Source organism: Oryctolagus cuniculus, chromosome 5, assembly GCF_964237555.1.
Source record: "Oryctolagus cuniculus chromosome 5, mOryCun1.1, whole genome shotgun sequence".
In the NCBI taxonomy this organism is placed as follows: Eukaryota; Metazoa; Chordata; class Mammalia; order Lagomorpha; family Leporidae; genus Oryctolagus; species Oryctolagus cuniculus.
Genome location: NC_091436.1, coordinates 133,632,190 through 133,654,138, shown reverse-complemented (window position 1 = coordinate 133,654,138; position 21,949 = coordinate 133,632,190). Strand labels below are relative to the sequence as shown.

The 21,949-nt window shown below is 42.2% G+C and overlaps 1 protein-coding gene across 1 annotated transcript in view; it reads right to left on the bottom strand.

Moving 5' to 3' along the window:
* The window catches only part of SRPK1 (SRSF protein kinase 1), a 71,487-nt gene that overhangs the window by 12,509 nt on the left and 37,029 nt on the right, over nt 1-21,949 (bottom strand). The window contains 9 exon segments of the mRNA XM_070074152.1: nt 5,091-5,198; nt 7,191-7,291; nt 7,678-8,106; nt 8,467-8,680; nt 9,112-9,137; nt 10,788-10,953; nt 11,810-11,916; nt 19,368-19,455; nt 19,988-20,075. Of these exon segments, the coding sequence (XP_069930253.1) occupies nt 5,091-5,198; nt 7,191-7,291; nt 7,678-8,106; nt 8,467-8,680; nt 9,112-9,137; nt 10,788-10,953; nt 11,810-11,916; nt 19,368-19,455; nt 19,988-20,075 (1,327 nt within the window).

Sequence of the window (21,949 nt, the reverse complement as noted above, 5' to 3'; positions counted from 1 at the left end):
CAGAAGTCACATAGGATGAAAACAGCAATCTAGGACATTCTAGCTGGAGGCAGCACACAGTCCTCCTTCTCACTCACTTGCTATTCACTGGGGTTATAATGAAGGTTCTGTAGACAGCCAGCTACAAATCACCCTTGGGGAGCAACTATTTGCTCCCTCAATTCATCCTGCATCTTTCTCTGCTTAGAAAACTTTAGAACAGGTTGAGGGCTGCGCATGTTATCACCTCGATCTCAAGTGCAGCAAATGCTCCACTCTCCTCCACCTTCACCCACGGCAATATTGGGGAATTCAGATACTACAGCACACATCAATGGCAGGGATCTACACAAAAGACATAAACCCTAGCAACTATATCAGAGAAACCGACTGTGAACAAGATTATATACCTTTTTTTTGGTGGTTGTATGAACTGTGGCAGTAACAACAAAAAGTCAAAAACAAAAGCAGACCTATGGGCTTCAACTGTGTGGGGTAAGGAAACTTCATGAAAAGAACTCAAAATATTAATTATTAAAATGGTATCACAGGCCATCACCACGGCTCACTTGGCTAATCCTCCGCCTGTGGCGCCAACACCCCAGGTTCTAGTCCTGGTTGCCCCTCTTCCAGTCCACCTCTCTGCTGTGGCCCGGGAGTGCAGTGGAGGATGGCCCAGGTCCTTGGGCCTTGCACCCCATGGGAGACCAGGAGAAGCACCTGGTTCCTGCCTTCGGATTGGTGCGGTGCACAAGCCGCAGCGCGCTGGCCGCAGCAGCCATTGGAGGGTGAACCAATGGTAAAGGAAGACCTTTCTCTCTGTCTCTCTCTGTCCACTCTGTCAAAAAAAAAAAAAAAAAAAAAAAGGGCATCTGTGACTTGAACTGGCACTCTGATAGGGGACGTGGATGTCCCAAGCAGCAGCTTAACCTGCCGTGCCACAACATCCGCCCCACTAAACATATTCTGGGATGGACAAGGATAGCAAGTTTATCCCATTTCCTAAATATCTATCTGTAGCTGTACTGACGGAGGCTCTCATAAGTGCCACAAATCTTGCTCTGAATTTCATACAGGAGCAGGTTCCAGAAAGCAATCACTTTGAGAGAGGAACACAAAGGTACTACAGAGTCCACAGAGGGGCTGGCGTTGTGGCATAGCAAGGTAAGCTGATACTTGTGATGCCAAAAGGCAGCCCTCATTGGAGTGCTGGTTTGAGTCCCCACTGCTTCGCTTCTGATTTAGCTCCCTGCTAATGCACCTGAGAAGGCGGCAGAAGACTTGAGCCCTAGCAACCCACGTGATGTAGAGAGCCAGATGGAGTTCTTAGCATTGCAGAGTGAACTAGTAGGATGAAAGATCTGTCATTCTGCCTTTTCTTTTCTTTTCTTTCTTTCTTTCTTTCTTTTTTTTTTTTTTTTCCTGACAGGCAGAGTGGACAGTGAGAGAGAGACAGAGAGAAAGGTCTTCCTTTACCATTGGTTCACCCTCCAATGGCCGCCGCAGCCGGCGCGCTGCGGCCGGCACACCGCGCTGATCTGAAGGCAGGAGCCAGGTGCTTCTCCTGGTCTCCCATGCGGGTGCAGGGCAGCCCAAGCACTTGGGCCATCCTCCACTGCACTCCCTGGCCACAGCAGAGAGCTGGCCTGGAAGAGGGGCAACCGGGACAGAATCTGGTGCCCTGACCGGGATTCGAACCTGGTATGCCAGCACTGCAGGAGCAGGATTAGCCTATTGAGCCCTGGCGCCAGCCTCATTCTGCCTTTCAAAAAAAAATGTTGATGGCAAAATGGAATTATAACATGTTTATTTTAGAGGAAAACATTCTGAAATCCATGCACTTTTTTATAACATACTTTTTTTTTTTTGACAGGCAGAGTTAGACAGTGAGAGAGAGAGAGAAAAGTCTTCCTTTTTCCCATTGGTTCACCCTCCAATGGCCGCCATGGCCGGCGCGCTGCGGCCAGCACACCGCGCTGATCCGATGGCAGGAGCCAGGTACTTATCCTGGTCTCCCATGGGGTGCAGGGCCCAAGCACTTGGGCCATCCTCTACTGCACTCCCGGGCCACAGCAGAGAGCTGGCCTGGAAGAGGAGCAACCGGGACAGAATCCGGCGCCCCGACCGGGACTAGAACCCGGTGTGCCGGCGCCGCAAGGTGGAGGATTAGCCTAGTGAGCCGCGGCGCCGACTATAACATACATTTTTACATGCACTTTTTTTGAAGACTCCTTATGTTTTCCCCATAGGGGAGAGGTAGGAATACATCCAAGGCCTGGGGAGGAAGGTAAAGTCCTCCTGCTAGTCATGGTCTCCCATACTTTGACCCCAGTGTGTGGAGACTGTTACTTCTTATCCTTCCTAGATATTTCCTCTTTCCCTTTTTATAACTGTCCTTCTAACTCAATCACAACATGGCAGGCCATCTCTCAATTTGTCTTTTTACTATAAAGGTCCCAATCTCTCTAGCAATCAGTTGCACTGTATACCAGATGATCTATCTTTGCAGGCATTTCTGAGATTCCAAGATTTATTTATTTTTTCTGAGTACAACCAAATTTAATGCAACATTTTCTATGCTTTTTCTATCATTTTCTATTGTCAAAATGATAAATTTGGAGAACAAATGTGGCTCAGGTTTGCTTTCCATCCCCTGGCCAAGTAAGTTCTGACATATGAGCAGATCCAGAACTTTGGAAAAGTTAATACCTCCTTTATCTTCTTCCCTCACTTCTTATTTATTTATTTGAGAGGTAGAGTTACATTGAGAGGGAGAGATAGAGAAAAAGGTCTTCCGTCTGCTGGTTCAGCTCCTCAGAGCTGCGCCAATCTGAAGCCAGGAGCCAGGAGCCTCCTCCGGGTCTCCCACGCAGGTGTAGGGGCCCAAGGACCTGGGCCATCTTCCACTGCTATCCCAGGCCATAAGTGAGAGCTGGATTCTTCCCTCACTTCTTAAATGTGACATTGCCTATGTTAAATAGCTATCAGGAGGGAGCTCTTGCTCTCTGACAAAATTGGAATGTGGAATTAGAAAAAGAAACCAAGGTTCTCATTTTCTTGTACCAAATAACCCATTACTAAGAACCACATCATAATAAAGTCATGTTTTAATAAATGAGATACTCTATAAGCAAGCTATATTTTTCAGCTAGCAGCATCTTTACCACTTATAGTTTTCTATAGCAAATCAGCTCAAATAAAATCTCTTCAAACACAAAGCTTTGAAGTGTGGCAAGAAAGATGTTTGAGATTTTATTCCAATTCTCTTTCATCTCATGCAGTCACATCAAACCTTTATAGCCCTCCACTTTTAAAGACCACTGATAAACCATGACAAAGGGCTTTCGTAAGTCACGCCACATTAACAACATGATTTTAACTCTACTCTTTTGAAATTATTTGGTCGTTGTGTCTGTTTCCTGGGAGGGAACTTCTAAGTCCTTAGTGCTTTGGTATGAACTGTGGGCTTCACAGATCACACCTAAGTTATTCATGAAGTGACTCATGGTGGGCTCCCAGTTTCAGCTGGAGGCGGGCCATGCTCTAAGACCAACCATGTGATCTGAGGGCTGGTGCACTCTAAATGTTCCAGGGAAGGGAAGAGGGTAGACCACATGGTCAGTGATTCAATCAACTGTGGTTGATTAATGAGATCTCAAGACACCTGAAGCTTGGGTATCATCCTGGGTTGGTGACACATATCAATGTACCAGGAGGGACACTGATTCTGAGTCCTGAGGACAAGGAAGCTCCACATGCAAAACCATATCAGACCTCACCCTATTTATTTTGCTTTGATTTGTATTCTTCGTAATAAAACTTCATAATAATAGCAGTTTTAACACTTCCTGAGGAGGAAGTAGGAGCCCCCAGTTTGTAGCCACTAAGTTAGCAGTGTAGGCAGCTAGCAGACCCTGGGGATTGTGGTTGGTGTTTGAAATGAGGGCACTCTTGTGGGGAGTTACGCTCCTACTCTGCGAAGTCTATACTATAGGTAGGTAGCATCAGAAATGAATCGCAAGCACCTATTCAAGGTGTGCCAGGCACTGAACCAGACCCTTAACTATACATAACAGACATGATTCTTGCCAAAACGGTGCTTATAAACCTATGGGAGGGGCCGGCGCCGCGGCTCACTAGGCTAATCCTCCGCCTGGCGGCGCCGGCACACCGGGTTCTAGTCCCGGTCGGGGCGCCGGATTCTGTCCCGGTTGCCCCTCTTCCAGGCCAGCCCTCTGCTGTGGCCAGGGAGTGCAGTGGAGGATGGCCCAGGTGCTTGGGCCCTGCACCCCATGGGAGACCAGGAAAAGCACCTGGCTCCTGGCTCCTGCCATAGGATCAGCGCGGTGCGCCGGCCGCGGCGGCCATTGGAGGGTGAATCAACGGCAAAGGAAGACCTTTCTCTCTGTCTCTCTCTCTCACTGTCCACTCTGCCTGTCAAAATAAATAAATAAATAAATAAAAATAAAATAAAATAAACCTATGGGAGGAGAAACCCCTCAGCAAATAAACATACAATTATAAATTATAAATTGTGATAAAAGGAGGACAGATCTTGAGGTGCTTACTCTGTTTTAGGAAACAATACTCACAGAACACATTCCAATGTGATGTTGTCTGTGAGAAATGATTTGCTATCAACCAGATCTGATCATTTGAATTGTCAGGGACCAAGCAGCAAGCTATCTATCTGTGGATGACTGGCTTCCTATCTTGTGAGCTGCAAAGTGAGGAGCTGGTGAATTTCACAGCTTAAGGCAGTTTCCAGGGGTTTCCTTGGTCTACAGAGATCAGTGCTGAAAGAGCCAGGGTATCTGCCATCTTCCAGTGAAAACCAACAATGCTTCACAGTCATTGTTTCCAATGTCTCCTCCACCGCTGCACCTGTTGGTTCCTTGTCTTTAGTAAGAATTTGGTAGTAACCAAATAAAATGCCAGATGTTTACAACAGGCTTTTTGAATTCAGACTTCTCTAGACACAGGTATCTGTGATCAGTTACTTATAAGTTTTTTTTTTTGCTAATAATTTGCTGGTCTACTAAAACTAGCAAACAGGACAAGGTATGTAACTATCAGGTAGTACGTGAAGGCCAGCAGGTTAACAACATTACCATGCATGCCGTGCTCCAAATGTCAGCAGGGGTATTATATCCAGATCCTATTAGAACTTCCAGGGAGCGATATTGCCTTGTTTGAATGTCTTCGGTGAAATGTTTGTGCTAAGTAAATGGATAAGGAAACAGTTATTTTAAAATTCATTTACTCTAAAAGGCATAATATTGCTTAATAATGGAGATTAAAATAAATTCTCTGAAATTTTCCAAAGTTGCCATTAAGTCAATTTCTTAGGTATCATTTTGAGGCTATTAGCTCCAAATAATCCCTCTGCCTTACACACAACTTTAGTCTTTGTAAATGGATGAGTGCAAACTTAACACAGACATACAGACCTAGGGAACAACTGGTGCCTGCTATGTGCAAGGTACTTTCCTAAGTACTACAGATACAGCAGTGAATAAAAAGTTTTTGTGAAAGGATATATGTTCTATGGAGAGGGAAATTAGGTAAATAAACACAGTTATCAGATTATGACTAGTGCTGTGTAGAAAATAAAAGGAGGTGAGAGGGAGGGATACAGTGAGAAAATACATGAATGACTATGATAAAAGTATATGTGTTTGGAGAATGGAGGCTTGCAAATTATTTAGGTGTTCAGGGGAAGCACTCTCTGATTAAGATGACATCTGAAGAGTAACTTAAAGAAGAGGAGCGAGTGGGTTAAACACACTATTTTGGGAAGTTCCAGGCAGAAAATAACTGCTTGGTGCTGTATGAACCATGATGAGAACTTTGGCATTCATTTTGAGAGGAGTCAATGCAAGGTTAAGAGTATCTGACTTGACTCCCATTTACAAAGGATCACTCTGACAGCCAAGTTGACAATAGTCTATGGGGGTACAAGGACAGAAGGGACGAAAGTGAGCAGTCTATTACAATTATTACTGCAGTCATCTGAGTCAAAGTATCTGGTGGCCTGAACCAGACAGTAGTATGGCAGACTAATTCTACCTACTTGGAAAGCTGTTCCACATTCCTGCAATTCAGTGCTTAGTTCAGACTTCATTTTTGCTAGCAGTTTATCACAATGTTCTAGAATATTGGGAATGAGATCCTGCTGGGGTCTGAACCATTTCTTGTTTACAGAGCATATGGCTCTGAGATTTATGTAACAGATAAAATGATGTCCATTAAAAATAACCCAAATCTTCTACATACCTAGTAAAAAATTATAATACTTAATAAAAAGATTTGCATCACAAAGAGCAATCTAAAACATGTTAAAGATTATAGTATACCAGGGAATAGTATGTAATCAATGGAATCTTACATAAATTCTTGGTTGACAAAGAAGTCTCCATAATGTAAGTAAATTTTTTAAAGTATTCATTTATTTATTTGAAAGGTAGAGTAGAAGAGAAAGTGGGGAAGAGAGAGAGAGAGATCAAGATCTTCCACATTCCTAACAGCAAGGGCTGGCCAGGAGCCAGGAACTCCATCCAGGTCTCTCACATGGGTAGCAGGAACTCAGTTTCTTGGGCCATCATCTGCTGCCTCCCAGGTATACCAGCAAAGCATGAAAGTCAGTGAGAGGGCTGTTGCTGTGGTGTACAGGGTTAAGCCACTGTCTGCAGGGCCAGCATCCCATATGCGCACAGGTTCAAGTCCTAGCTGCTCCACTTCCTGCTGGTAGCCTGAGAAAGCAGAGAGGATGGCCTGGGTGCTTGGACCCCTGTACCCACATGGGAGACCCAGAGAAAGCTCCTGGGTCTGGCATGGCCCAGCCCTGGCTGTTGTGACCATTTGGGGAATGAACCAGTGGATGGAAGACGTCTCTCTCTTTCTCTGTGTAATTCTGCCTTTCAAATAAAAAAACAAAACAACAGAAAGTGAGTGAAGCTATGGATAAAACAAGACAGGCCAGGAGCTGAAATTACTGAATCTGGGTGATGCTGAGAACTGGGGTGGATCATCTGTACTACAACCTTCTTTCCACTTTCATAAATACATTTGAATATATCCATAATTAAAGGTTAGAAGAAAAAGTGAAAACCACTGTAAGTATTAAGTAGCACTTTTATTTCAGTGCAGGTCTAAATTCTCATTTATTCTCAGTTACTTCAAAACATAGCACTGAGACAAGTCCGACTTACCACCCAACAGGCATTTCCAAGATCAGCAATCTTCACTTTGAGCTTTTCTGCATTTTTTGGCTCAAGGGGATTAACAAGAAAATTCCCAGCAGCATATTTTCCTACAGACAACAGGCACCATCAATATAACTATTTAATGAACACAGAAATATCCACAAAAGATAATAAAAGTTTCCAAGGTAAGAGTTGCATAGTTAGGTCTCCAACTGGAAACCTACAATAAATTTTCTACATTAAATTAAAAAGAGCACACAGCAGCACCTTGAGTTTCTAGAATCAAAAATCTTTGTCCTCATGACAACAAGTGAAATGCTGTGCCCGCAGTACACAAGGGTAAAATTTAAAATCAGTTACAACACTTACACATTGAAGTAACCTGGATACCTGCTATAAACCTACAGTCAAAACACATTAGCACTTTCAGTGTAGACATCATGAATGTGTTGTGCAGGGAAGGGATGCTGGGGAAGTGTTATCTCTTGGGTACCTTTGTTGTCCAGTGGTCCATTATGTTCTTGCTCTTGTTCATCATGTTCATCATCACAGGGTATCTCTGCCCGAATACTTTCTTGCAGTTGGCTGATGTCCTGTTCATTGAATGACTGATCTACAGTTGAAGAAGACTGGCAAAGCATGGTATCTGACACCTCAGAGGCTACAGGTGTACAAGAGTCTGTTTCTTGAGATGTGCTGCTGTCTCCATTTTGGGAGCTTAGGAAACTAGGTTCCTGCTTCAAATTTTGGACATCAGAGTCATTAGCATTATGCAGATCCTCTTTAAGCCTCAATGTTTCTTTATTACTGTTCTCAGTATAATTAATGATTTCAATTACTCCATTGCAATTAATTTCTGCTGCACCACCCTCTACACCACGTTCCATAAGTGTTTGATCCTGGCCAATGGTACTTGACTCTTCTAAGGAATAAACAAACAAAAAAGGATCTTTGTGTATGTGGGAAAGAACAGAAAAATTTCTTATAAGATCAAAACATTTTCTATAACTCATGCCGAGTGACAAAAAACATAACTTAATATCTAAGACCTATCTATGGAAGGACAAAGATCTTCTCATCCTTACCCAATTGTTAAACTTTTCCTGAGAAAAGTTAGAAATTACATTTGAGTATTACCTGCCTAACATTTATGATAAAATCTGTATTCTTGCAAGGACACCCCCAGAGATGTGCTGTATGTATAAAACTATTAATTATATAACAATGATAAATTAATGTCAAAGTGTGCCATAAAGTAATTTTTGTGATGCTCTATTTATACCAAGTTTTTCTTGGGTCATTTTATTAGGTGGGTTCTCTTTCAAGGGTCTTTCAACAGGACTCTCTGATTCTTCTTGCTTGTTAGGTCTTTTTTGCCCAGGGCCCGACTCTTTCTCCATTTCCTCAATTTCCTGCATTCGCTTCTCTAGTAATTCTGCCTGGCGCTTCTGCTTCTTCTTCAATTTCTTCTTCTTATTCTTTGACATTTTGTCAGCCTGGGCGGAGATTACAAACAAATAAAGCCTTCAGGTGGCTAATCCATTACCCCTAGTTGGAGATAACTGTTAATTTTAATCACTTCCTAATTAAATTTTACTCTTTCCCTAACACAGAACTTTAGGCTTTCATTTAACTTAAAAAGATACAGATAGTGTTATGAAACCAAGTAAAAACACAGTTAACAGCAATCTTGGCTTTTTGAGCCATCTGTGGTGCTAACATACTGAGACACATTCAGATTCATAGATGCCTCACCATTACAAACCTGCTTAAGACTGCATGGAAATAAACTGGAGAAAATCATGAAGTGCAGGGATTTTTTTTTTTCCCTTTGATTCCCAACCAAAAAACTACAACCATCCAAACAGAAGTACCCATGCCCACAGCCCACAGATCAGAATTAAACATAGAAACACCTTATACTTACTGGTTTAGGTTGGGGAGCAGTACTGACTGAAAAAAAAAGAAAACTAAGTAAGAATCCTGGCATACAGTAGGCAATATAATATAACCTCAGATCACTCCTACGAGAAATGTCTTTCTTGTATAGCCTACATTGTAGGGGAGACTATTGTTTTTAAGTGACTTTGGGGAAAACCACATTATTATTGTTGTATTTAAGGGATGCATAGAAAAGCTGCCAAATTTAAATAAATTGAATTCTTGCCCAGTAGCCCTGATCTATGCAAAGGTATAAAGTGTTCACTTCCAGGTTCCACTGCACATGCTGTTGAAATCACCTGCTTCCTATTTCCTTGTTCTGCCTCCAGCAGAAAGTAACAGGCAACCACCTCCTCACCCTCACGTTTCATCTCCAATTCTTCCTTCTCGGCTCTTGTCAGTTTTAAGAGGGGAGTCTAGGTGACACCAAGGTCTACAGTAATTTGACATATAAAATAACACCTTATGGAAAACAGTTTAGCTTAGGTGGGATCTTCAATCTTCCCTTTTAAAATATTTGTAATCATGGTTTTAAAAAACAACCTGTAGTATACAATTTAGTGCCTCTTAAGTGTATGGTTCAGTAGCATTAACTATGTTCACATTATTGTACAACAGTTTAACAGATTCCTAGAAATTTTTTATCTTGCAAACTGAAACTATACCCAAAGAACTCCATTTCTCTCACCTCCAAGCTTGTTTTTTAAAAGAAGTCTATAGGGGCCAGCACTGTAGCACAGTGGGTTAAGCTGCTGCCTGCAGTGCCAGCATCTCATAGGAGTGCTGGTTCAATTCTCGGCTGCTCCACTTCTGATTCAGCTCCCTGCTAGTGGCCTGGGAATAACAGTGGAGGATGGCCCAAGTCCTTGGGTCCCTGCACCTACATGGGAAACTCAAAAGAAGCCCCTGGCTCCTTGCTTTAGTATGCTCCAGCTCTAGCCATTATGGCCATTTGGGTAGTGAACCAGAGGATGGAAGATCTCTTTCTCTCTTTTTGTAACTCTGCCTTTCAAATAAAATTTAAAAAAATTTAAAAACAAGTCTATAACTGATATTTCAATTTGTAATAATAAAGTTCTTCAAGTATGTTTAAACTACTAAAATTAAAATTTGTACCTCAAGTGGGAAAAAAATCATAACCATAATTTATTTACACAACAAAATTCTGAGGCTTACTACTAACTGCTTTAACCTGAAATTTAATCCCAATAACTGGTGCAGGAGAGTAAATGAAACCAAGGAACTCAGTCAAGGTTTCCCAGACAACAGTGAAGACAAGAGTCAAACCAGTCATGCTCTAAATAGCAATACTATTTTTCCCCTCTGCAGAACACAGATCCATAGGTGAGCATGTGGGATTAAGGCAAGAGGTGATTATGTTAAGAAGTAAGCATGACCAACAAATCACGAGAAAAATCATTTATAAACAAGAATACGAATTAGCTTTTATACTAGACAACATAAATCTACGTAAAAGACAACAATCTCAAGACTTCTTCCCATATGGGAGTAATAATGAGAATAAAATAAGTCTCTTGAAGGCTGATACTATTTCTTAATATTTTATGTTAAATAATAGAGTGGTGTTTAACTCCCTGGTATTAGAATCAAAATGGACATTTAGCTTCTAAAGAGAACAAAAATCCTCCTAAGAAAACACACCTGCTGACCCGGAAGGTGGTGGCGCTCCAGATCGCTGCCACTCTGTTGCTTCTGCAGCCAGTCTCCGAATGTAGTGCTCGTTCACTGACAACAAGATGTTCTCTGGTTTAATGTCAGTGTGGATGATACGGCACTTGGTGTGTAAATAATCCAGGCCCTGTAACACCTGAATGGGAAAGAGCAGATCTGTAAATACAAATACAAGTCTTTCTGGAGAAGGAAGAAATTACAACATTGGAAAAAAAAATGACATGGCAGTGCTTTCTACAAATAACACTTTAAAAAAAAAAAGCACCAAGAAATTTCCCTAGAAAGACTGTGAACTGCCCAAGTTTTACAAAGCTAATTCTATTTGGAGACTTTAAATATAGACATTAAAAGACTGAGAAAAATGCTCACAATATACAATTTAAAGTGTTGAAAGGTAGGTGATAAAAGAGATTTTGGTATCTTATCTCATATTTCCTCACTGATAAAAAACAGATCTCTTTCTTCCCAATTTGGAGTTCCTTCAAAGATATGCTACCCAAAACAAATTATCTGCCTCTTGAAATATTAGTACTTTGCTTTACAAATGATAAAATTCTATAATGTACATCAAAAGCTATTTAGAGAATGCCAACAAATAATGTTATATAAAAAGATGCTAATAATTTGACATAGCAAATCTGTTAAAATATAATTAATATTTACAACCAAAACTTATTAGGTAAGGGCTCCAATATTCCAAAGTCAGGTACATACACAGAGCCCTTCATCCCTAACAATTATAACAGATGAACCTGGGGGGGGAAAGTTATGCTAACACATTTAAAGAGAGAGAAAAAAAAAAAAACAAACACGATAAACCCCCAAGGATGAACAAAATATTTAATTCTAACAATTAAAAAAATCTAGCTTCTAAAATGAAAATTCTATTGGAAATTGGAGACTCCTTAACACACTGAGAAAAATATATGTATACATACATACACACACATACGAAGCCATCACCATCATATAACCAAGATGAAGATACATACTTGCTGAATAATTTTTTTGACACAAGGCAGTGGAAGCCCCTGATAGTTGGACTTGATGATCCACTTGAGCAGATGATGCCCTAAAACTTCAAACACCATGCAGATATCTGGAAGTTCTTTAAGGAGGAAAACAAGCACAAGCAAAGAACAGGGCGAGACAAGATGTGGATTCCACCCCAAGGGGAACGTTCTATATTATTTTTTCTCAAAACATAACAAAAAGTTATGGAGCTTAACTGAAAAAAATATATGGTTGTCAATATTCTAAAATTCCACAGTTTAATGCTATAGTTAATAAAAATACCCATGAAACAGAAAATTGTGAGGGGCTGGCTTCCTGGTAAAATCATGCACATTAAAATTCTCAAAAGCCGCAGCCTGCAGTGCCAGCATCCCATATGGGTGCCGATTCGAGTCCTGGCTGCTCCACTTCCGATCCAGTTCTCTGCTATGGCCTGGGAAAGCAGAAGAAGATGTCCCACGTGCCTGGGCCTCTGCACCCGCATGAGACCTGGAGGATGCTCCTAGCTCCTGGCTTTGGAGCGGCCCAGCTCTGGCCCTTGTAGCCAATTGAGGAGTGAACCAGCGGATAGAAGACTCACTCTCTCTGCCTCTGTACCTCTGCCTTTCAAATAAATTAATTAAAAAAATTCTCAGCAGTAAAAGAAAAAATTAAACCTATCCACGTAAGGAATGAGATTACTGGGCTCAGGCTCTTGATCAGTTTCAGGTAAAAGTCAACTAATGTCCAGCCTAACCACCACCACTCCTTCACACTCAAAGCAAAACAAATTCTTCCTTAAAAGCACCAATATTTTTAAAAAATAGCAAACAGACTTGCTTTATGCTCTGCAGTTTACAAAGTTAATATTGTAATAATAATATGATTATATTATAATATTATAATAATAATAATCTAGCGCCACCAAGTGTTCTCCTTGCATACAAACATCCCAATCACACCATAAGCAGGAAGTCTTAAGCTGACTGGTTGTGCAGGCTCACTGCAGGGGTCGTAGCAGTATGTTGATGTCTTCTACCCCCAGGAACTCTACATATATTGGAATGTTCAAACATACATATATACTAATCACCTACTGCCCAGAATTTTGGTCTAAATAGGATTCCCCACTAAAACAAAGTTTAGGCTCCTTGGAAAAAATGGTCAAATTCAAGGCTACTGGAAAGGGTAAGCTTGGAATACGTTGCTGATGCTGTACCACCAAATAAGGGAAAAAGTCATGAAGATATAAGCCGCCATTTTGAAGAGGGTGTCACTGACCAAGAATGACGTTTGAGTTAATATAGTAATTAAAAATAGAATGAGGGGCCAGTGTGGGGGTGCAGAGGTTCAGCTACTGCTTGTGATGCCAGCATCCCACACTGGAGTGCCAGCTGGAATCCTGATTGTTCTGCTTCAGACCCAGCTTCCTGCTAATGCACTGCACCTGGGAAGGCAGCAGATGACCCACATACTTGGGTCCCTGTTATCTACTAGGAGATACGGATGGAGTTTCTGGCTTCTGGCTTTGGCCTGCCCAACCCAGGCTGTTCCAGGCATTTGGAAAGTGAACCAGTGGATGGCAGATCTGTCACTCTCGCTTTTGAATAAATAAGTAAATCTTAAAAAAAAAAAAAAGAGGGGCCAGTGCTGTGGCATGGGTTAAGCCACTGTCTGCAGTTCTGGTATCACCTGTGGACGCTGGTTCAAGTCCTAGCTGCTCCAGTTCCAATGCAGCTCCCTGCTAATGTTCCTGGCCCATTGCTGGCTGTTGTGGTCATTTGGGAAGTGAACCAAATGGAAGATTTCTCTATCTCTCCCTCTCTCTGTAATTCTAACTTTCAAATAAAATAAATCTTTAAAAATGAAAATTAAAAATTAAATCCATACTATTATTAAAGTAAACATGAAGGACATGAAGGGAAGGAAGTGACTTATTTATTTATTTGAGAAGTAGAGTTATAGACAGAAAGAGGGAAAGACAGAAAGGTCTTCCATCTGCTAGTTCATTCCCCAAATAATTGCAAAGGCTAGAGCTAAGTTGATCCAAAGCCAGGAGTCATGAGCGTCTTCTGGGTCTCCCACATGGGTACAGGGGTCCATACACTTGGGCAATCCTCCGCTGCTTTCCCAGGACATCAATAGAGAGCTGGATTGGAAGTGGAGCAGCCAAGACATGAACCGGTGCCTGTATGGGATACCACCACCACCAGCAAACTTAACCTACTTTGCCACAGCATCAGTCTCACATGAAGTACTTTGTGATCTATAAAAGAACTATATAAATGAGCTCTTCCTATGAAAATCAGAGGAAGATCAATCCACTTAGATAGGGAGGTAGGACTCTGAGCTATACATCTTACTGCACATTTGAAAAACTGATTGAGGCAGGTGTTGTGGCACAGCAGGTTAAGCTGGATTGGAAGAAGAGCAGCTGGGACATGAACTGGCACCTATATGGGATGCTGGCACTGCAGGTGGAGGCTTAGCCTACTATGCCACAGCACTGACCTCAGGAAGTGACTTCTCTAGAGAAGAATACCAAGTAATAAATATACAAGGTAATCTCCATTTTATTATCACTACAGCAATCACTAAGTAAGAATCAATGAACACTAATCTGCTGGGTAAAAGGACTGTCACAGCACCAAAGCATCATTCCACTGATGGCTTAATTATTAGAAAACAAACAAGGAACTTTTACAACAGAGAAATCTGGAAGGGACTGTGGTCAAACTTATCACCAGCAATTACAAGCACAAAGATGGCTCAAGTACCTGGGCCCCTGCCACCTATGAGAGAGAACCAGATGCAGCTGTAAGCTCTGGGCTTTCCCCTGACCCAGCCTCAACCATCTGGGGAGTGAATCAGTCAGTGGATGGACAATTTCTCTCCCCCTCTCTCTCCTTCTCCCTCTTTTGTCACTCTGGCTTTCAAATAAATAAAATAAACCTAAAAAAAACAAAACAAACAAACAAAAAAAAAAACAACAAGAAAAATAACCAAATGTAGTGGAGAATGTGGTATAATTAAAACTCGCATACTATGCTAGTGGAAGTGAAAAATGATACAAGCACTTTAGAAAACTGGCTGACGAAGACCCATCAGTTGGTTATGGAGCAAAAAAGAAAAACTAGATAGCTTGATAGTAAAAAGACTGACAGAGGCATCATAAGAAAATTTACAGGGAGTGTCACTGTGGTATAGCAGGATAAGCCACTGCCTATGATGGTGGCATCCCATATGGACACCAGTTTGAGTCTTGGCTGCACCACTTCTGATTCAGCTCTGGCTGATGTGCCTAGGGAAGCATGGCTCAGGTGTTTGGGCCCCTGAACCCACATGGGAAACCCGTAAGAAGCTCCTGGCTTTGCCTTGGCCCAGCCCTGGATGTGTGGCCATTTGAGGAATGAACCAGTGCATGATAGATCCTACTCTCTCTGTAACTCAGCCTTTCAATAAATAAATAAATCTGAAAAGAAAATTCTAAGATCAGCAGGATAACTGAATCTAATTGAAAACTGATCCCTGTTAAAAATGAGTAGGGGCCGGCGCCGCGGCTCACTAGGCTAATCCTCCGCCTTACAGCGCCGGCACACCAGGTTCTAGTCCCGGTCGGGGCACTGGATTCTGTCCCGGTTGCCCCTCTTCCAGGCCAGCTCTCTGCTATGGCCTGGAAGTGCAGTAGAGGATGGCCCAAGTCCTTGGGCCCTGCACCCACATGGGAGACCAGGAGAAGCACCTGGCTCCTGGCTTCGGATCAGCGCGATGCACTGGCCACGGCGGCCATTGAAGGGTGAACCAACGGCAAAAAAAGGAAGACCTTTCTCTCTGTCTCTCACTGTCCACTCTGCCTGTCAAATAAATAAATAAGAGTGCCAATTGTTAAATAAACAACAGGAGTCACTGTGCACTCACTCCCCATGTAGGACCTCTGTCCTTAATGGGTTGTACTATGAGAATTAATGGTAAAACTAGTCTTCAAACAGTACTTTATACTTTGTGTGTCTGTGTGGGTGCAAACTGTTGAAATCTTTACTCAGTATAGAGTTGCTCTTCTGTATATAAAGATAATTAAAAATGAATCTTAATGAAGAATGGAATGGGAGAGGGAGTAGGAGGTGGGACAGTTTGGGGGTGGAGGGCAGAACCGCTATAATAAGTTGTACTTATGAAATTTATATTAAATAAAAGCTTTCTATAAAAAACAGGATAACTGAAATCAAAGGGAAACATGAAAAGAAAAAAAAAGTCTCAGAGAGATGATGTAAAGGAAACACCAAAGGGATGAAAAAACTGAGTAAGGGTTGTATTGCAGGGTACGTTATGAATAAGAGGTATCAGCAAGAGACAAAGTACACAGTGAAAAAAAAAAGTACCCTAAATACAGAGGAGGTCATATTGATAGCCAATGACTCACTAATGAATTTCAATATCATAGAGAGGGCCAGCTGTCCCTTCTCAATCACTCTTCTCCCCTCAACCTTGAAAGACATAGATTTAGCCAATTTATGTTGAAATCAAAAGTAACCAACATTAATGTGAGAAAGGACAGCAATCCAGAAAAAAGGCAGTATGCCCAGACATAGAAAAAAGTACGATATATACCTCTGTGCAGGTATGTTGTGATATGAAAGTGAATAGAGGCAGAAGCATGATATAACTCCTTAATCTTTATCACAGTGCTTCTAGTTATACCCTTTGCAATTTTTAATAGCAAATAAGCAGAGACATGACAATTGGGAGATAAGTAGGAAGAAGAGCAGACAGAGAAATAGCTAAGGACAAGAGGAGAATAAAACAAGGCTTCAGTAGTGAACAACTAGAGAAACCATCTAGTAATGTTTGGAAAATATCTCAGAATTTGAAATTTCAGCCAAGACATCTAAAAAAAATTCTTGCTTAGGCCTAAATAAACATACTCAACATTACTGAGAACATAAAATATCTTACAGTTTTACTTGTACTTTTCTACTTACAAAGAAATGTGGCAAATGACAAGGCTACTATGACATCGGTGTAAACTTTACATACACACATGATACTGTTTTAAGATGGATATAGTAGCTTTCCTTAGAGATCTGGGGATCTTTGATTTTTATTTCCTCCAGGAAATGACTAAGAACTAACTTCAAGGGCCAGTGCTGTGGCACAGTGGGTTTAGCTGCCGCCTGCAGACCAGCATCCCACATGGTCACTGGTTCAGGTCCCGGCTGCTCCACTTCTGATCTAGCTCCTTGCCAACGTGTCTGGGAAAGCAGTGAAAGACGGCCCGAGTGCTCTGGCCCCTGCACCCAGGGGTACAGCTCCTGAGTTTGACCTGGCCCAACCCTGACTGTTAAGGCCATTTAGGGAGTGAACAGCAGATGGAAGATCTCTCTCCTTCTCTGTAACTCCCCTTTCAAATAAACAAATCTTTTTTTTTTTTTTAAAGGAACGTCACATTGATATTTTTCACATATCACTTTGTTCTTTTTCTCATTATTTCTTCATTTCTTCCCATAGTCCACATGAAACCAGTCATATGCACCTCATTTTCCTTTAAAAAAAAATCATCAATGGCAATGTGTTACAAAAAGCACAGAAAGTAGAATGACAGATGAAATGTCATTCCTTAGATTTTTTTTTTTTTTATTAGACAGGCAGAGTTAGACAGTGAGAGAGAGACAGAGAGAAAGGTCTTCCTTCCATTGGCTCACCCCCCATTGGCTCACCCCCCAAATGACCACCATGGCCGGTGCACCGCGCCTATCCGAAGCCAAGAGCCAGGTGCTTCCCCCTGGTCTCTCATGTGGGTACAGGGCCCGAACACTTGGGCCATCCTCAACTGCCTTCCTGGGCCACAGCAGAGAGCTGCCCAGGAAGAGGAGCAACCGGGACCAGAACCTGGCACCCATATGGGATGCCAGCACCAAGGTGGATGATTAACCAAGTGAGCCACTGCGCTGGCTCCATTCCTTAGATTTTAAAATAGTTTTTGGACTGGTAATTTTAAATTTTTCAATCTGAGAAAAATAATACTTCACCTTTTATTCTGACAAATCTAGACATTTATAAACATAGCTGTTGCAACCTTTCAATGAGCTTACTGAAGATCACTTCGATTGTAACTTGTAAAGAAAATCAGCCAAGGTTTCTTTCAACTCTAAAATTCTAAAAATATAAATAAAAACATAAACAAGTCAGTTTTGGAGGCCCAGTGGGTTAGATGCTGCCTGTAATGCTGGCTACCACAGCACTGGTTTTGTCCCTAACACTCTGCTTTGGATCCAGCTCACTCCTGATGTGCCTGGGAAAGCAGTGGAAGATGGTTCCTGGCTTCAGCCTGACCCAGCCCTGGCCATTGTAGCCATTTGGGGAGTGAATCAGTGAATAGAAGATCTCTTTTTCTCTCTCTCTGCCTTTCAAATAAATAAATATTTTTTTAAAACAGTCTTTTCATGATAGATTGTTAACAATCATAGTTGTTTAATTATAAACACAACCTACATATAGTCTCTTAAACAGTGAGCCCTGGGGGCTGGCCCTGTGGCATAGTGGGTAGGGCTGCTGCCTACAGTGCTGGCATCCCATGTGGGCACCGGTTTGAGTTTGGCTGTTCCACTTCCACCCGGCTCTCTGCTGTGGCCTGGGAGAGCAGTGGAGGATGGCCCAGGTTCTTGAGCCCCTACACCCATGGGGGAGACCTGGAAGAGGCTCCTGACTCCTGTCTTCAGATTGGCCCAGCTCTGTCCGCTGTGGCTGGAGTTGGGGAGTGAATTGGCAGATAAAAGACTTCTTTCTCTTTCTCTCCTCTCTCTGTGTAACTCTGACTTTCAAATAAATAAATAAATCTTTAAAAAAAATAGTAAGGCCTGGTGGGTAATAAATAAATCTACCTTAAATTCTTATTTACTCATTATTTTTCCTAGAAAATCACTTCCTTTAAAATGCCTGTCCCAGCGGCCAGCACCGTGGTGCAGTGGGTTAAAGCCCCAGCCTGCAGTATCAGCCTCTCATATGGATGCCAGTTTGAGTTCTGGCTGCTCCACTTCTGATCCAGCTCCCTGCAAATGTGCCCGGAAAAGCAGAGGAAGATGGTCCAGCTCCTTGGGCCCCTGCACCCATGTAGGAGACCCAGAAGGAGCTTCTGGCTCCTGGCTTTAGATCAGCTCAGCTCTAGCCACTGTGGCCATTTAGGGCAGCAGATGGAAGACCCTCCTCTCTCTGTAACTCTTTCAAATAAATAAAATAAATCTGTTTACAAAAAAAGTCTGTGCCAACTTGATAAAGCTTACAGAACCTTTATTTAGTAATACAAGGCTATTCACTTAAAATATTTCTTTCATGCTAGTTTACTTTGCATGAAACGGGGGGAAAACCTGAAGCAATATCCTGAAAAGATACCTCAAAAAAACAGACACAATTCAGATGCGTGTTTCTAAGTATACAGTGAAAGGTAGCTTTACTGCAGTTTGCCTTGAGAAAAGACATCTTTGCTACTTACACAAATCTGGTTCCTTTCTTAGGGACAGTTATTTCACAATTTATTAAGAATAGGTTCTTAAAAAAGGATACGAGTTCCATTAACTCCTGATATTTTAAAGTCATCTAGTAGCTGAACAACCATTTCTCTGTTGGGATCATTAGGGTCTGAATTGCGAACCTGTAGGGGGAAGAGGCAGCATTTAGTCAAAAGGAGAGTAAAGAAATAAACCAAGAGTTTGAGCAGCAACACCTGCAACAAATCAACTCCAGACTAATTCAACCATTTTATTGCTCAAAATGTGGCCTCCAAACTGACTATGGGTTTCCAGGTTATTAGGAATCAAGGGATCAACTATTGATCTAATCACACTGTAAAAGATATATTTACTCAAACATTGTTCCTTTTATCACAGTAAGAGAGAAAAACATTTATTACAGTGCTACCTGGTACATAAAAACATATTCAATGAATATTTTTATTTCAAAGTATTTTTTCATACGTGTGTGTTTAGGAGGAATTCTAATCAAACCAAATACCACCACTTCCCCTCCACATGCACAGAAAAGTGTAAATATCAATCTTCCTCCATCTCTTTAAGGATGTAGCAATTTTATAGTAAAATTAGGCATGCTAAAGAGTCTACCACTTAGTGTCTTAATTCAATAAGACTTTTATGCTTTGCACTTCACATATATGATCTAATACTCACTGATTTCAGCAACCGGATTTCATCTAGTGCCGTTTCAGTATAATGTTCAGCACTTTTAACAACTTTCATTGCCACAAACTTCTTCCCCCTAAGAAACAAAACAGAGGCAATTAAGATGAAATATCCCACTCTTTTTTTTTTTTTTTAAAGCTTTTCAAAGATTTATTTACCAAACAAAGGGGGAGAGACAGAAAGGCAAAAGAGATAGAGAATCCAATCTACTGGTTGACTCCCTAAATGCCTACAACAGCTGGAGCTGGAGCAGGATAAACCTGAGAGCCAGGAACTTAATCCAGGTCTCCCATGTGGTGATAGGGAGCCAATTACTTGAGCCCGCACTGCTGTCACCCTCCTAACCTCCATGGTCTACATCAGCAGGCAGCTGGAACTGAGAGCAGAGCGGACTCTAACCCAGGCCCTGGTAAGGCACATGAGCATCCCAAGTGGTTGTTAACCACTGCACGAAATGTCTGGCCCAGGAAGCTAACACTTAACCATAACTGTGAGGAGACAGAGAGTACAAATACTGATGTGATGTTTGCCTAGAGTCAAACACAAGGTGTGTCTATCGATCTGTTGTATCTTTTTATTTTTATTTTTTATTTTTTGACAGGCAGAGTGGACAGTGAGAGAGAGAGACAGAGAGAAAGGTCTTCCTTTGCCGTTGGTCCACCCTCCAATGGCCGCCGCGGCCGGCGCGCTGTGGCTGGCGCACTGCGCTGATCCGATGGCAGGAGCCAGGTACTTCTCCTGGTCTCCCATGGGGTGCAGGGCCCAAGTACTTGGGCCATCCTCCACTGCACTCCCTGGCCACAGCAGAGAGCTGGCCTGGAAGAGGGGCAACTGGGACAGAATCCGGCGCCCCGACTGGGACTAGAACCCGGTGTGCCGGCGCCGCAAGGCAGAGGATTAGCCTAGTGAGCCGCAGCACCGGCCTCGATCTGTTGTATCTTTTAGTGGCACTAATTGGCCAGACCTCACTTAGAGTCAGAAAATCTATTTTCAGATAATCTCAGTCACTGAACATTTCCTGTAAGTTAAAAATCCAACTTCTGAACATCTACCTGAAACAAGTAAAACCAAGAAATGGGGATAAGTTAAGAGGGGAAATCCCACCAGATCAGAAGCATTCTCTGTATCTGTTAGGCAAAGTTAAAAAAGTAAATACTTTGCTATAAGAAGACAGAAGTATCTGCATGAAAAAAAAAATGAGAAAAATCATAAAAATTCAAATAACAAAAAAGTACATAAATAGCAATCACTGTCTCATCAAAGACAATACAGTTTTTTTTTAAAGATTTATTTATTTATTTGAAAGGCAGAGCTACAGAGAGGCAGAGACAGAGAGAGAGGTCTTTCATCCGCTGGTTCACTCCCCAAATGGCTGCAATGGCCAGAGCTGTGCCGATCCAAAGCCAGGAGCTATGAGCTTCTTCCAGGTCTCCCACATGGGTACAGGGACCCAAGTGCTTGGGTCATCTTCTACTGCTTTCCCAGGCCACAGCAGAGAGCTGGATCGGAAGAGGGGCAGCCGGGACTAGAACTGGCGCCCATCTGAGATGCCGACGCCACAGCAGAGGATTAACCTGCTATACCACAGAACTGGCCCTGCCAATACACTTTTAAATATTCAAAATTCAATAAATCTGTAACAGGGGGCCAGTATTGTGACGTAGTGGGTAAGGCTGCCGCCTCCAACGCCAGCATCCAATATGGGCACTGGTTTGAGACCCGGCTGTTCTACTTCCAATTCATCTCCCTGATAATGTGCCTGGGAAAGTAGTGAAGGATGGCCCAAGTGCTTGGGCCCCTGCACCCATGTGGGAGATCCAGAAGAAGATCCTGACTCCTGGCTTTGGCCTGGCTTAGCCTCAGCCATTGTAGCCATTTGGGGAGTAAATCATCAGATAGAAGATCTTTCTCTGTCTCTTCCTCTCTCTGTGTAACTGACTTTCAAATAAA